Raw genomic sequence first — 17,131 nt, forward strand, 5'->3', positions numbered from 1 at the left:
AGATGAAGGACTGGCGGGGCCATCAAATCCATCCCTGTCTCAGTGTGAGGCAACCAGCCCTCAGGAGCCACTCCACCATTCAGAAACTGGGACAATGCCGACAAACTGAGGGGGAGAGAGAGATAGATGGAGGGATAGAGAAGGATGAGGGAGGAGTGGATGAGAGGGATGCAAAGAAAGGGTGAGAGATTGCAATGGTGGGAGCGATGGATGGAGCGAGAGTGAGAAATAAAGAGATGGAGAGAGAAACTGATGAATAGAGAGACAGAGAGAATGAGAGGGAGAGAAATGAGAGGGCAGGCTCCATTATCGACAATTAACCATGTCAGGCATGTCTTGGCTTTTTATTATTTCGTGTGACATCTCCAAATAGTGCCCAGGGTTATCATATTAAAACTAGCGGTGGCACTAGGCTCCAACATGGCAAATGAGACCAAACTCCCACTGCGACTGTCCAGGCGTCTATTCTGCCCCAAATAGCTACTGCACCTTTGTAAGCCAACACACCTCAGGGTGCATTGCCAAAACACTGCAACACAATATGAACGCCAAACCTAGGTCTAAAAAAGCCATATACATATTAGCCACTGCTGCTGCTGTCTAATGCATGTTACTGATCTGAATGTTTCTTTTTTTTTTTAAGTTTTTCGTCAACATCTTCAACACCTTGATGATTCTCACCATTGACATTATAATTATGTCGCATATCTGGAAGAGATGAGCACTGGAGCAATAATAGATTCAATAGGTGTACAGTTAAAATGTCATCAACTTAAATAAAATAACTGGCAACCACTTATTGAAGTGTTGAACTTGGTGATTCAATAATTCATCAGTATACTGCTTACATGTGAATAGTTTGATACATTTCTGTTTCATAATACATGTGAAAGAAGTTGATCAACAGTTCAGTTTTATAGGCTGCAAATATCAAAATGACAACCAACCCACATGCAATACTTCAGTATGTTGACATGCCTGACTACAAACAGCATAGTAAAGCTCATGAAATTCAAAATACTGTTTTGCCTTTGCTTCAATCAATCACTTCTGGGCTTCTATTAAACAGCAGATTTTAGTGTCCCCAAGTGACAGAGGCCCATCAGATTCATGTGTTTACACCATACTCCTAGTGCTCCGCCTTTCCACCCAGCCTACATGGCACAATGCCAACAACACTTTTTTTTTTCAACTTGCAAAAATGCAGTGCAAACTGCAAAATTAAATAGCTGCTGACATACTGAATATCACGTTTATGCAACATTGCTTTGGTAAATACGCTACCAACTTTACACTATTAAATTTTAACTACTTGCTATATCGGCTGGAACAGGCAAACACAAAACCCCATGCAACATTTTCTGACAAAAAGAATTGTGCAGCCCGGTTAAGCCACTAGCTTTGCCGTGATTAGATCCTACACTACAGCAAAAGATTAGGGTCAGATTAATTCCATTTTTATTTTCCATTAATATCAATCTTTTTTGGCTGTGCCATTTTCCTCTAGCCATTGTTCTATTTAAAGGAAACCCCTCATACATTGCCAGAGATTAATCTTATAACTATGGCTACTTGATGTGGCGACAGAAGTTCACTCAAAGCAATCAAAGTGCTGCAGAGGAGCAACTCAGCCACAAGTGATTCTGTTTCACTTCTAACACCTGCATTCACATGTGTGGTCTCTGTGCTGGGCTCTGTGGCATATTGTTAATTCATGTCTCATTTCACTGAGGAGGAACTGTGCACGGCAATGCCTCCACATTTTTTCTTTTAACTGGAGCCCAGTCTAAATTTAAACTGCGCAGACAGGCAGCAGCTTGAGGCACTGTGATCTCTATCCACATGCAATTGCATGGAGGTTTCAGGACGCTTTATGTATGCATGAAGCCAGAAGCCTCCCAAACTTAATATAATACTTTCGTCTTTACAGCTAGCTTCCTATTTAGGCAGCAAAGACATATTATTTATAGCCAAAACAGTTATCTGTAGAACTTGCAGCAGAATCTAGGCTCACCAGTTGAAGTGTGGCAGATATGATAGCATGTTTGCAACAGTTTCCACACCGTGTGGCCTACACATTCAAGCAATGATGAAAAAAGGATTTGAGAGGGAGAAGAGTATTATATCAGGCACTGCATATAGCCTACACTAGCTGTACCACACAGCCTTTTTTTAGTTGTCTTCAGCACCACGTGAAATGGAGACATCATTAGTGACAGCATAATTTGCATGTCATGCTGTGTTTTTCTCCCTCTTCATCTAAAAAAATGACGCATTCCTCTGCACCCTGAGTGGAACACAGATTTCTACACGGCTGAACCTTCCCTCGCTAACCAAAGGAGAGAGAGCAGGGCTCGAAAAGGGACACTGTGTCTGTTTGCTGGCAGGATAATTTGTTGTCCAGCGGGTGACAGTTAGGTCGGGGAGGGGAGAGGGTGCAGGCGGCTCTGGCGGTGGAGAGCCGTAGTTAAGGGCAGAGAATTTGGGCTAAGAGGCAACGGGGTAACGAGGTGGAGAGTCAGAGAGGAGAGGATCGGGGCTGTTTTGGCACCGAGCAGAGAGAGGTTGAAGGGGATCTTGTGTGTAAATGTAGTGTTCTCCAGCAGGAATGTTTAATAAGTGCACCCCCCCCCCCCCCCCCCCCCCCCCCACACACACACACACACACACACACGCACACCTCCTACCCCCCGGCAGAGGGGCCATATTAATGACACATCCCTTATCAAGGGCACTGTGACTACATCTGCCGGGCACAGTGTGCCAGGAATGGAGAGAGAGAGACACAGAGGGCCAGACAAACAGAGGGTGAGACAGCGGAGGGACAGGGGGAGAGAGAGAACAAAAGAAAGAGAAAAAGAGAGAAAGAGAGAGGAGACATAAGAGAGTAAAGTAAAGTGAATATCTAAAAGAGAAAATGGAACAAGAAGAGAAGTGATACAAAGACATAAGTATTTGTGCGTGTTTGTATGAGATACAGAGACAGAGAGAGGGAGAGAGAAGAGGGAGACAGTGCGTCTGTGTATGCATGTGTACAAGGCTGAGTGTTGACATTATCTTGATGAAGCCATGATCGATACAGCCTGCCTAGACCAATGGAATCAAGATACCATCTCTTTTAATTGAGCTTCGACTCCACAAGTTCAACCTCTACCCATCTAATCCCAGTCTCTGCAGCGTCTCCCCTTGTGAACCACTCCACTGAGGTCATCAATTACAGGAGATGCTCAAGTATTCAATCTATCTGTGATGCCTCTTTAGGACACACATTTGGCTTCCTCTGAGGGCAACCCCCCTTCCTGTGGAGGTGTGTGTGGTGGGGAGAAGAAGGGGGGGGGGTGATCTTGTCCTTGTTACAGTTGATCATTTTCAGTGCATACATACCTCCTTTTCTACATATTTTCTTGCCGGGTTTCCTGGCACATTCCTTGGATATTCTTTTTACTGCAAAATGAATAGAAGACTAAAAAATAACATGGAGCCCCATCAAAGACAACAGGAGCATGCAACACCACAATCTGACTGAGAGGAGGGGGTGAGAAGGAGGAAAAAGGAAGTTAAACAAGAGAGAGGCTCTCGCTGTCTTAGGTCATCACCATGGTTACAATCATCATCACTGTCATCATCATCATCACTGTCATCATCATGTTCATCATCATCATCATGAACGTCACCATCATTATTACTGTACTGTTACTGTAAGATTCCCCATTTTAAAGACCTCATTTCATTGTGCCTGCACACACAATGGAGAAATGATGGGTCACTGGTGGACAGGGGTGGACTAAGGGGATAAAGGAGGAGCCGGATTCACCTGGATGGACGTGCTGTGGGAGGTGAGTTTACGAGGCGAGGGGGGGGGGGGGGGGGGGGGGGGTTAGGACAGAGATGGACAGCCACACTCTCAGACAAACACACACAGACACGGACGGAGAGACAGACAGACAAACACAAACATACACACACACACACACACACCACTCATACACACACAAACAAACACACACACGCACAGAGAAAGCAGTGGCATGCTTGTAAGACATGCAGAGGTCATGCTTGTTTTGCCACTTCTCACATTCAGCATAGACAGGAGGAGTTCTTAAACCCAAAGAACCAAAAGATAAAAAAGGAGAGGTGAGCACTCGCCAAAGCCTCGTGTCTGCCCTGCCATTTAACTCACCATCCTCCGTGGGCACATAAATGTTCAAGAACAGGCAGTCCTCGCTCTGATCCTGAACGTAGGAGGAGACCACCTCCAGGCTGTTGGTAAACCACACAGGGAGCATGACATCGGGGAGCCTGCCTTCCAGAATGTTCTGGGGGCACACGGGGCCAAACTGGGTGGCGTTCCGGATGTCGGACCACGGGATCGGGGGCTCAGGGGGCTGGAAGCGCCTCTCGCCCGTGGGAGGTGCGGCGTAGGGCACGCCCAAGAACTGGATGACGGGGCCGAGGATCTCGTTGTTGAGCTCCTTCTTGAAGCCCCGCACCCGCCCGTAGGCGGTGGTCACCACCGGGTCCGTCTCGTCCAGTTTCTGTGCGGCCACCAGCAGGGCCTGCAGAGCGAAGCCCAACACCCACAGCAGCAAGGCTGGGTCCGCACCCGAGCCAAATCCCATCCGAGGCCTCATGGCACTACACACGCTCCGTAGTCGGCAGGGTCGCTGTGGCAACATGCCTCCTCCACCACGGGCACCACCTGCGCCAGATCAGCACCAGACGGTGGGCAGAGTGGCTCAGCTCGACGTGGAAGGCGGCTGGCACCTGGCAGCAGTGCAGTCGGTATCCAATGGCAGGGCCAGTGAGGGAAGCAGGTTAAGTGAAAAAAGGAAGCAAGATCAAAGGCAAAAATAAAAGGTCTGCCCGACACGTGGCTGCCAAAAAACCCCTCAAAAGGCTGTCTGCATGGCGAGTGGTATTTCCCACTGATTTCACAATTCAGGCAGGGGCAACATCTTCCACTCCAATCTATTCATCAGGGCGACTCCTTTAAATGGTCCACCCCGGCGACACAGACAGAGCAGCCATTTGCTGTGGTTCTTCCGCAGAAGAATCAAATCCTGTTCAGCCTCGGGTCTATATCCTGCAAGGGAAAAAAAGGAAAGAAAGAAAAGACTTCATTAGCACAACAGGAGGGAGCAAAGGGGAAGTGCTAGATTTCACTGGTGTTTGTAGCTCTCGACTCTTGTCATATATGAGGCAATATCACAGTGCCTCCAAACCTGAAAAAATAAGCAATTGCTGGCTGAGGCAACTACATTTCATTTGGCAAAGGACCCATTTCATTTAAGCAGGAAAAGAATATTAAAAAGATAAGAGTAAAATGTATTATGGTCACATCTCTACAAATAGAACTGTCAGATCAAAGCATACTGCAAGAAATGTAAATCAATAAATGTGACAGAGGAAAAAAGTTTATTGAACACAAACAATGATACCATCAGGGAAAATTGGAGTGCATGTCAGTAAACAACATGAGTTTGGCACCGTTTGATGTCCTCCTAGTGCCCAAATCTCCAATTCAAGTTGTATCTGCTTCCTGCAGTAAAGTGGTCAGAGGGAACTTTTCAACCTTGCACACATTTTGAAAGCTATATTTGGATCCTCCGTAGGAAAGCAGTCTTAATGAGGAGTAGGAGCACATTTAGAACTGCAGGCAACTCTTCCCCAGTGGACACACTGACAGGCGCTTTTCAGCAGCATTCATTTAGCCTGGCGAAATGAACAAACTGCCAGGACTCCCACAGCAACACAATGGGGTTTATGTTCACCCACAATGGGACACTTGTCCTGAATTCTACTGTATCGCCACACACTCAGGCTACTGTGTGTGTGTGTGTGTGTGTGTGTGTGTGTGTATGTGTGTGTGTGTGTGTGTGTGCATGCCGAACAGAAATGAGCAACAAGTGCATCATTCAAAGCACACTTAAAAAACCCTTCATCGCCATTTCAAGTGCGGAGGGGGAGGGGGGAAATACCATGCTTAGTTCCGGCAGAGTGCCATGTGAGACATTAAAAGGATTCCCATATTCCTCAACACACACAGAAAGACCACTGTTACTACGCACTACTACAACAAATCACATTCTTTAAGCACTATAGGCGTAGGCTGCCTTCACCCAATGCAAAATTCAAGAAACCACTGTCACTTTATGCAAAGCGTCCTGTTATTAACCCACACTTGTAGTACCAGGAGAAAAACTTTCCTGTGAAATCAAGTGCACTTACACAGGGAACACGACAAAGCCCTTGACAAGTGACAGGGAGAACATCTGACCTGGATTGTAATGTGTTTAATGTGTGCTTGTCAAACTGATTAGTTATCCAGACTTCCAAAGGGGCTTTTTATTTGGAGTCACTTTATTTGTCCGCGAGCAAACACACATTTTCGTCTGAGCACTTGACGTCACTTCAAACACACACACACACACACACACACACACACACACACACAAGAAAAACAAAATCATATTTCAAAAACAAACTGTTGTCTATTGACAAGTGTGTACAAATGATATGCATCTACACAAATGCAAAACAGTCACTCATCCAAAATAATTAGGCAAATAGATAAACAGAGTGGGGAGATGAAAAATCTACGCCATTGATTGTGTACTGTTAATGAGCACATAAAAGTGCCATGAGGTTTTTTACAGCTCAGCCAAAAAGGACAGAAAAAACATCCTAGCACGTCAACCATGCCGCTAGCCTCTTATAGCATCTCCACCAGGCACGGTCAAATATTTAAACTCTGCAGAAGGACAAATAAATGCAGAGTTGACAGAGTTAGGTGAATGATGGTTAACAAAGGAGATGATGAGAGGCCAGCACACTGCTGTGGGAGATGCAATACTGCCCTTTAATCTCAGCAAGCATCTGAATCACGGCATCCCATAGCCTGCTGAGGAGAGCCAAGACTACCCCTACAAGGTTCAGATGCACACTGGTTCTTATTTTAAACACGGCCACAGAAACTTCAGGAGGCACCTACAAAATAAATAAGGAGCTTAGCTATTCTTGTGAGAGATGGGGTGTGAGTGTGTGTGTGTGTCTGTGTTGGGTGTGGGGGGGGGACTGGTAGTATTAATCCGCTATCATGGCTGTTTAAAAAATATTGATAGACATTCATTACTTCCATGTGACTACTTTGAGGTGATGGGCTGTTTTGCATAAGTCCGGTCTCGTCTTTGGACGAATGCAAGAACACTGGCTATTTTCCTTCAATTTCCACACTTTCCCCTCAAGATTAAGCTCTTCCAGGTGTTGAGAATAAATTTCAGACATGGCCTGCATACTCTCTGCATAAATCTCCCCAAATCCCCTACTTAAGAGTTTTTCCCATCATAATGAGCTCAATTGATCAAGCATGGAGAAATTCTTTGTCTTTACTTTTATATTCAGATCTCTAGGCAGTGTGAACGCTGTCTGGTGCCTCATTTTGCGTTTCTTGGCCTTGCATCTTTTCTTCCATATTTCTGTTTGCTTCTCCAGGGAAGAAGTGCGCTACAGACTCCTTCAGCTGGGGGTTGTCCCAATGCATATATTCAATAAGATAAGCTGAACCTGATATATTTGTTTGCATCCTATTTAAATAAATTAATATTCCAAACAAACTCATTGAGGAAGGACATATCCTTTCATGTTTCATCCCCCATGCTTTTTTCCTATCTTTTAGTTTTGAACAACTGCACTGCATATATTTATAAGCCATGCCATTGTGTGGGGGATTCAGGAGATGAAATGAGAGAAGAACTGACAGGTTTCTCCAGGGAAGTCTGATCTCCTGACTTTGTTTGGAAACATCCACCTGATAAGACTGAGCGGCCTCCCATACCTCCTCCAATATCTACACAATCATCTCCCCCTATAATTATATGAGATTTCCCAGCTTGGAACAGCAGGGGGAAAGATTGCACATGGAGAAGTTTTTAATGAGGTTCAGCATATTCCCCTGCAGGGGCAGGTAGAAGGTCCCCAATCATATATAGGTGATCTGAGAGAAAACAAACAGCCTATTATTTTCACCAAAGCTGTCAAAAGCAGGGAACAGAGTGCGCCAACCAGAGTTATTACCGCAGCCAGTCAACACACTAAACATTCCATCACGGCGTGCTTTACTTCCATGCAAGCTCACACTGACCTTAATGATCTCATTTCACCTCCAATAAGACTTTTGGGAAATTTATAGGCTTGGAGGAGGTGGAGTGGTGGGGAGTGTGTGTGTGGGGGGGGTCCATGTCTATTTCCGGACGGTAATGCTTAGCTTGCAGGTCACTGGTGAAGCGAATAAGATTTGGAGGGTTTGCCGGGGCCTGGCTGGGGAGAAACGATGTCGCGGCAAATTAAGAGCAGGAATCAGAAGGCTCCTCTCCTAGCTCATTAAAAATTGACCACCATTTGTGTGAAAAGTAAAATACCCATTGTATCTCAGGCCCTTGGTAAAACTGTCACTCACACTTTAGAGAGAGAGTGGAACAGCTCTTGACAGCAGAATCTCTGTTGGGCTTGCTGTTGCTTTTTTTCTTTGTCTTCATTAAACATTAATTTAGGACCCTGCTGACAATGCATGCTAAGATTACAAATTAAACTTAATTCAAAATGTTGAAGATGAAGACAATTCTTTAAGATAAGTCTGCGTTACTACCACAGCGAAATCTGATTTACACAACATATATTTGTAATATGACTACATACAGCATCACCCATGCTCAATATGAAAGATTTTGATCACATTTTAAATTCCTAGTTAGTATTCATAGTCATAATAATGTGACCTGAATGGTTGATAAAAAGACCCAGATGAAGAGCTACAGTGTGCCACATTCATCAACAACTATTCTTTCATGTGCTGCAGTCACTTCTGCAGATAGAACATATAGAAGCCTTAGGGATATGGCTCTCCCACGCACACACATAAACACACACAGAAATTCACACACACACACACACACACTCACTCACTTCTCTATATCTGTGTGTGTTTTCTCTCTCACACACACACACCCAGTATGGCCTCTAGAGATGAGCAGTCCACACGTGCTGTTAGTTGTTGAGCACATGCCTGCAGTAATACAGTGGTATTAGTGGTTGGCGACTCTCTCGTTTTCTCATTCTCTCTCCCTCTCTCTTTTACATATTACTCATCTAATGCTGCATGCCCAATCTAATGCAGCCTCGTCCTTCCCTACAGTGGCCTGCAACCTCCCTCTCCACCACCCCTCCCCTCCTCTCTCTCTGCTGTTTGTCTTTCTCCCACTCTCTGTATCTATTTAAGCATCCATGCATCTGTGCAGCTCATTCCTCTTCTTGCTGAGATTTCCCCTGAAACAACAGCACCCAGCAAGACCTCTAGCAGCAAACCCACATGCCACACACAACACAACACAGCACAGCACAGCACAGCACAGCACAGCACAGCCAAATGCCTCCTCTGCCTCGCCAGGACATAATCTCCTACATAAGCACTCTCACCACAGTGGGTGCCCTGAAAAGCAAACTCTCAGTGAAGTTGTGAGTTTTTACAGAGAGAGCAAGAGACAGGGAGAGACAGAGAGAGAGAGAGAGAGAGAGAGAGGGAGACAGAGAGAGAGGGATAGAGAGAGAGAGAGAGAGAGAAGTAGAGAGAGAGGGAGAGATGATGGGATAAGAGGTGTGCAGAGGGTGAAAGAGTGAAAGTGTTCTCCTGAGCTCTGCGGTCATGGCCATGTAGGAGGGATGGACTGATTCACCTGGCGGCGATGCTGTGACACAGGCTCCGCCGGGGTCAGACACGAAGCACCATGTTGGCGTTAAAAAAAAAAAGCACAAAAAAGCGCTCTCTTGCCACAGTGTCGGCTCCTCAACCAATCGCAGGGCCCACAGGAACAACATATCCTCCTACTCTCCCGCTCAGGGGCACAAAGGACCAGGCCTGCTCGCCAGAATGCGTGGGAAAGTCATTATCATACATTTGGAAAATGAGCAACTCTGCTATTACATTACACTGCCATTAATACGGCAGTGCAGAGAGAGCGACTGGAAGAGCACCAGTATCTAATGTCCTGCTCATCTCCGCTGCACAGAAGGTCTCAGAAATCAACAGTGTCACTACGACTCCCTCAAGTTCCAATCCGATGACTGAGGAGGGCTGCTCAAACTGCTTTACATCAAAGCTCCATAATTAGTCAGTTAGTAACTGAGGGACTGAAGGGCTTGTATGGCCTTGAGCCATGTGTCTGTGAAGCAAAGAGTAATCAGATACAGCACACATGCCCTCTCTGATTGCTATCCACCAGAGGGCCACGATAGGAGTACGACACTGGAAAACACAATGCCCAACATCATTTCATCACAACACCAACAAGCACGATGCTGAGGATGCTCAAGGTCATGAGTCAAGGCTATACTGTATATGGCTTGTGCATCAGTAAAGTCCTCAAGAGCGACACAGCTAAAGGACAAACAGAGAGACAGCTAAAAAATAGTCCTTATGATCGCTCTCTGAGTGATCATGTGGTCTATATTCTCAGTAGTGAGAAGTCTCCAAGTCTGAATTGCAGTTATTGTGTGTCGACATACTCCATAGGGAGGACATGTTCGAGCACAACTTGAATGGGCAGCCACAGAAGGTGCCAAAAAGGTGATACCGTGAGGTCACAATACCCTTCACACCTTTGGTGCCACAGAACTCACATCGATCGTGAGGGCCCAGTGCCTCTGTGCCAAGAGGGAAGTGGGAAGTGACATTCCGACTGCCTCAACAGTAAGGTCCATTAAAAGACATTTAGCCTCTGTCTCACACCCCATCACACTCCCCAACACACCACACAACTGGAAGATGTGTTCCCTTTCAAGCCCACAATAAAATTCCTCTTAAAACGTCATGGAATAGAAACACAAGTTTTTGTTTTTTTTTCGAAAAAAGGGAAGGGATAAAAAAAAAAAGCACCGCCTGTCCATACAGAATAGATATCTGGTGAATAAAAAACAGATGAAGGTCGAGTCCTCCTGGGCCAGTTCTGTCTCTGTGAATTCGTTATAGGGGAAGTTGGACAAATGGGCCCCGGCAACCACTGCAACTGCTGCTGCTCCCGATGAGTAATGAAAGTCTCCTTCTCTGGGTAACAGTCATGATCAGGCTCTGCCTCTCTCTGTAAGTCGCTGGCACTTTTCAGGAACTCTTAAAGAAGCGTGTGACTGTGCCTTATGTCAACATGCAGCTATGGGTGCTGAGAAAGGCATTCCTTGAACAAAAGGAACAAGAGCAGCTTATTGTTAATTAATGCATGTTCCGGGTTAGAGGTCTATTTTAACGCCAACACTCTGATGGGGGCATTTATACTTAAATGTTAATGTTTGTACCAAAATAGATACAAAGTTCTCTTGGCCCTAAAATGGAATCTACTCCATTTTTCTTTTATGGTTTTATCGTTCATTTCTGCAGTATGAGATAACATGTTTGTGCGCATGTACATTTCATGAGCAATTTTCATTTCAGTTAAACTCTGCATGAAACCCTGCATGGATGAAAATGGATAGTAGCCAGACCTTTTAAATTCCATCTCTAAATTTGATTTCCATGTAACCATTATTTTCATTTGCAATAAATGCAAATGCTTACACTGCAATTACTTTAATTCATTTGACAGTATCACACCACACTAGAATCTTGTCATGTCTACAGATGAGAAGGATTTCTGTTGTACCAATAACATACAGTTGGCAAACTATTGTTACGAGGTGATTTCAATCAACAAAACTTGCACTTTGGCATGTTTGCACTTTCAGCAGTATCACAAACAGTGGGCCCTGTTTCTGAAAACGCAGTAAGGCAAACCAACTGGGCAGACACAGACAAACACACAAATGAAAAGGCCACACACATATAAAATGGTTACAATTAGCCCTCCCACCAAGCACTTCATCAATGAATAGCCATGGCAAATTCTAAAAACCAGCATTGAAAGACAGACCAAGAACTCCGAGCTCTCTTCAAAGGGCAAACGCTGTTGTTCCCTCTACGCTCCTGCTGTGAGCAGCCATGTAAGCCATGTACAAATGATTACTCAGAAAATAATCAGTTGCTGTCTGGAGGAAATCGCCAAAATATTCACAAGACAAGCTCCCTTTCTGATCACATAAAATTCAGCTCTAATTGCCTGTGAGTCAGTCGTCTGCATCTGACTGAAAGGCTGGACACAGCAGAGGGCGATGACAGGCCCTCAGACGTTCTGTTTGCAAACTAGAGGGCCCCAGGTATCACAGACACATTAGAGTTGAAGTGCTCAGTGGTGTAAAATGCTAAGCATTTTTACAACAACCTACACTTAAAGTTGCATAATGGGTATGAACAAGGGAATGTCTCCAATAAAAGAACATAAAAAGGTGGGATGGGGGTCAGGTGTAAAGGTGGGAATATCCTGGTCTCATGCAACAGTCACATGCTAACTAACAACGCTATAAACGAATTTAAATGAGTGACACAGGACAGGTTAAGTCCTCTGGGCTTTTAAACTGTGTTCTTGACAGCAAGACTGATAAGGAAAATAATGCCTGGTGAGACATGAAGTCTCTCAGCATTGACTTTTTGTTTTGAAACAGAGGAAACCGTCCTCGAAGCCCATTCATCATCCGCTGTGATGTACGCCTGTGTAATACAATGCGCTCGAAAATAACTGCCATCTCTGCAACGGCGTGTTTGAATGCAGTGAATAAACGGTACAGAAATGTTTTGATACATTAACAGCGAAACAGTGTTCCTCCATACACACCTCTTTAAGCAAGAAATAGATAACACCTTTTTAAATCACCAGACCGTTGACAATGTGACACAGCTGAATCACCGCGTCGATTATTTATGAACGGGCTCCCTCCCCTGTACGGATCGGGTACCTTGAGTTCGGACGTCACAAGTGGGGCACACTGCTATTATGGTTATACGTTCCCCTCCATGACATAAACGACATTAAAGATTTTAGTTATTTTGAGAGGACAATGCCACATTGCAAATGACCAGTCGTCAGTCTGGTGCGTTCTTAGACAGGGCCAATGGGGCTGCCATTTTTTAAACAGGCTACAAGTTTAATGACGATGACGCAAAAATCATAGCAACCTCTCCAACTGCAGTTTAGCAAACCCACACAAGCCTCCATTCGTTGTTGTGACTGCTGCTATCGCTGATCAGTGGGTTCTCTTTTATGAGGAAATTCGTAATTGCAATCATTCAGTTGATCTGATTATCTAAAGGTTTTACAAAACTCTGCCAAGTGTACGTGAACGGGCCGACAACCCGTTCTCCTCCTTGGTGAGTAGCGTGAAATAGCAGCACAGAATAGACTAGATAAAAGCAATATTAGCCACGGTTGAAAATATTAATTCTATCGTTGGATTTATCCAGATTGTAAAATGTACTATACGTATGTGCAATGTCTGCAGGAAACTGGAGCCAAAACTACTTAGAGAGCGGGTTAATCCAGCTGGATTTTCCTGCAAGTGAATCATGATGCGACTCCACTGCACAAACACCGCATTTATTGCTCTCCTCGAAGGTCCGTGCTATATTAACCTAACAGCCTACCATTAACGTTTTTACTCCTTTTAACGTTTCCAAAGACATGGTATTTTACAGTGTAATCTGTGGATAGTATTATTTCCTATCGATGAGTAGCAATGAACCATTACAGCCAGTTTGACAAGTAGAAAGAGCGCTTCTTCAGCCCACAATGCAAAACGCGCACCTTATGAGATGCATGCCAAGTGTTCTGTCTCACAGCTAGTTCGTGAGGTTAATTATGAATCAATTAATATTAGCCCAAGTAATTTGGCAGATTAATTTTAATTATGTCTGATTTTTTTTTAATTTCCATTCATCAAACGTGAATACTGTATAACAATTAAAAGACTAATGACTTAGGTTGGTGATTTCTTATCACGGTGGGAAGACGCTGCTATGTAGTTCGCCAAAATGACTGCAGGTGTTTTCAGTGGCTGATCATTTTGTCATGATCTTATGAAAACGTATGAGATTAAACAGGCACAGGTGTTATCGAAAACATCCCGTAGACTTTGTACCTCGATTGTGAACGTAATGAGATTTTGTCCCGAATTGCTAAAGGGTTAATGAATGTTCCCAACCATTCAATATTTCCGATGTCATCATATCCCCGTAAATCTACCTATTTCTGTGTAGATTCTCAGTCCTTGTCGTGAAAGGGTTGATTTCGTTTAAAATCCTAAGTTTAGAGAGTCGAGGACTTGTCTTCATACAACCCGATTCGCATAATTTATGTCTCCAAGGAAGATACAGAGAAGCAATATACGAGAAGTAAAACTACTACACGCGTCGTGACAGACTTTTCATGCAGAAATAATTTCCTCACACAATTACCTTAAAGCGTAATCTCCGGAAACCATTCCCTCTCATTCGCGTCCTTTCTGTACCATGTTCGTGTTTTTTAGAGGGAAACACTGCAGACGGCAAATATCCCCCAAAACAGAGAACCGAAGTCAGGAAAGAGAATGACTTCAGTCACCAGCCCATCATAATTCGGTCCAACTACCTCGCAGAAAAAATATTTGTCCGTTCCCACTCTTTTTACAAAATAATGTTAATCCATTGCGCTTTTCTCCCAAGAAGCCGAACCTTAAGTTCCTTGTGTATTGCTCCAATAACTCAAAGCCATTAATGGTAAAGAATTAGGTGAATAAGGTGATTTTTATTCCTCTCCTCACGATTCTGGGTGCCCTGCTTGATAAAATGCCGATATCTCCTCATGTCCCTAATACAGAAAGGATGAACTGTTGTGGGCTGCTCAAAAATGGAGCAAAGGTACACCTAGCGGCCTTGTGCGGAACTCCACCACCAATGCACAATATATATTATTTTAAAGGAACATGGAGTGCATGTACCTCCAATTGAATTAGAATCTCTTATGTCCTACGTTGACTTGATTGTGACGAGGATTTTTCTTTTTTAATGAAAACATAAAAAAATCTTAATGTCCTTTGATTATCAAACAATTCTGTATGCCAACAGCAGCAGACTATGTGAAGCCCACTGAGACTGTTTTCTTCAACCTCCTTTGCCCATGTATGCCTCCAACTAGAAAACGAGGGAAATTGGACCATCATCAGAAGTGGGTTACCTTGTTTAACCCACACTGAATCAGGCAGCATACTTAATGAATGAATTAATCCTCCTCAACATTGCACACTGCAGAGAGTGCATAATGGAGCCAAGGACTGTGAGGGCCAGCGGGGATGGGGTACACCGACCCCCCCTTTGAAAAAAGAGCCTGTGAGAGCGCCCTCGCTTGCCCTTACGCATCACTCCCACCGCCACAGGGATATTGTGAGCCAAGACAAAGACAAGTGAACAACAGGGCTGTGGTGTGCTGCTGCACCAAGATCAAATTCAAAAGACATGTCCCAGTGCGTCGCCGCCGCGATCGGCTCGTCAGCCCACTGTAGAATAACCAAGCTTGTTTTGAGTGGAGCCGCAGTGGTGAGCAGAGCAGAATGCTCTTCTGAGGCTGCATCTCAAGTGTAATCTATGACTAATTGCCCACCAAATTTTGAGCCACCAAAAGGTCATTTCATTTTGCACGAGATATCCAAACAGGAGATGATAGCTTTGTTCTCACTGAGTCTGCATCATCAAACAGATGTCTGACAGATAGCGGACACATGCCCTTTAAAGAGGGATTTCAATACATGCAGGAAAGGTTTGAGATTTGCAGGATTAAGCTAAAGTCGTAGATCTTCCGTAGGAAAACCACAGAGATATTATGCCTTTGAGAATAACCGAATGATGAAACCTAACCAGTCATAAACATAGTCATAGACAATAAATAGTTCAATGTATGCATTATCATTTTGCTATGTGTAATGCAGATGTATTTTAATGTACCTTGGTAACCTTGTATTACAGTATAGGAGCAGAACGGAACTGGACATTTACTCAGCAGTCTTTCTTGTCTCATTGCATCTTACATGATACCATAAATATTGCATGCTATAATTGGTGAGCTCTATTTTTATTGAGCACAAACAGGCAACCTATTGAAAGTTTTAATGCACTCTTCATATCCCAGCTATTCCAGTCATTAGATTAACCGTTGAGTGAAGAGCTGACCTCGACTGTGATTCATTCCACCCACTGCCACTAAATGTGCTTCTGCTATAGTGGATAGGTCCATCAGTGGCTCCTGCCTTCTACTCCTTCACATTACACTCTCCATCTGCACTCATCCACCAAGATCCATGAGAACAATAGCACATAGAACACTTCCCTGTACCCTCCTCTAGGCAGGCATGCATGCTGTACAAAAATGCTAACACTGACAAATGCATCTGGAAGTAAACAGGCCATGGGGGCAATTGTGCAGGAGACCACAGCACAAACATGCAAACCCACGGCTCACATAGAGTGAGATATCATCACTGATATCACTCGCGTTGTGTCATATAGACAAACCATCTGCGAGGGGCCTGTTTCCTGACAGGAGACTCGCCAGCCACTTTTCCATATGTCCATAACGCGGTTGTCACTCAAGGCGCTCGGCTGCTCCTGGCGCGCATAATTGTTGGCTTTCCAGGCGCGATTGTAGGACAAACGTGCGGACAGATGTTTAGGGAGCTGCAGCGCGGCGCCGGATGAAAGGCTGCGACACACAGAGCGCCGTAGCCCCGAGTGAGAGTGCCGCTTGCCAAGCAGACGCCGGCCGGCCGGTGGTGTAATACCCACTCCACCCTCAGGCAGGCTCGCTGGATCAGCTGGCCCTATGCTCCCCTGAGTCTCCGCAGTGGCTAAAACCCCTTCCTCCCACCCCCCATCCCTGATCCCCTCCACCATCCCTCTCTTCTCCTCCTCCTCCCTGTTCTTCTCTCACTCTCTCTCCCTCTATCCCCACCCGCTGAGCGGGTTGCCTTCCAGCCGTGGAGAAAAATAAAGAAAGAAAAGGGAAGATGGCTATAAATAACCTACACCACACATGCACGGGCACTGAGCCGCCACAGTTCCCCACTGGTCGCAGTGTACCTGCTGGAAAACTAATGTTAGTCATCTGGGCATTCTGGGCATGGAAGAAAAAAGAAAGGAAAAAAGTGCAGCCTCTCTCTCTCTCTCTCTCTTTCTCTCTTTCTCTCTCTCTCC

General features: G+C 44.8%; 1 protein-coding gene across 4 annotated transcripts in view; it reads right to left on the minus strand.

Moving 5' to 3' along the window:
• The window catches only part of nlgn1 (neuroligin 1), a 203,201-nt gene that overhangs the window by 134,111 nt on the left and 51,959 nt on the right, over positions 1-17,131 (minus strand). For 2 of the 4 annotated variants that reach the window (XM_042057470.1, XM_042057469.1), the window contains exons 1-2: positions 14,366-14,734; positions 4,181-5,083 (exon numbers count right to left, since the gene is read on the minus strand). In XM_042057470.1, the coding sequence (XP_041913404.1) occupies positions 4,181-4,676 (496 nt within the window). In that variant the 5' untranslated portion in view covers positions 4,677-5,083; positions 14,366-14,734. Of the gene's footprint in view, positions 1-3,384; positions 3,445-4,180; positions 5,084-14,365; positions 14,735-17,131 lie in introns of those variants that run through there. The other 2 variants (XM_042057467.1, XM_042057468.1) reach the window with 2 other exon arrangements.

Source organism: Alosa sapidissima, chromosome 12, assembly GCF_018492685.1.
Source record: "Alosa sapidissima isolate fAloSap1 chromosome 12, fAloSap1.pri, whole genome shotgun sequence".
NCBI classification, from domain to species: domain Eukaryota; kingdom Metazoa; phylum Chordata; class Actinopteri; order Clupeiformes; family Clupeidae; genus Alosa; species Alosa sapidissima.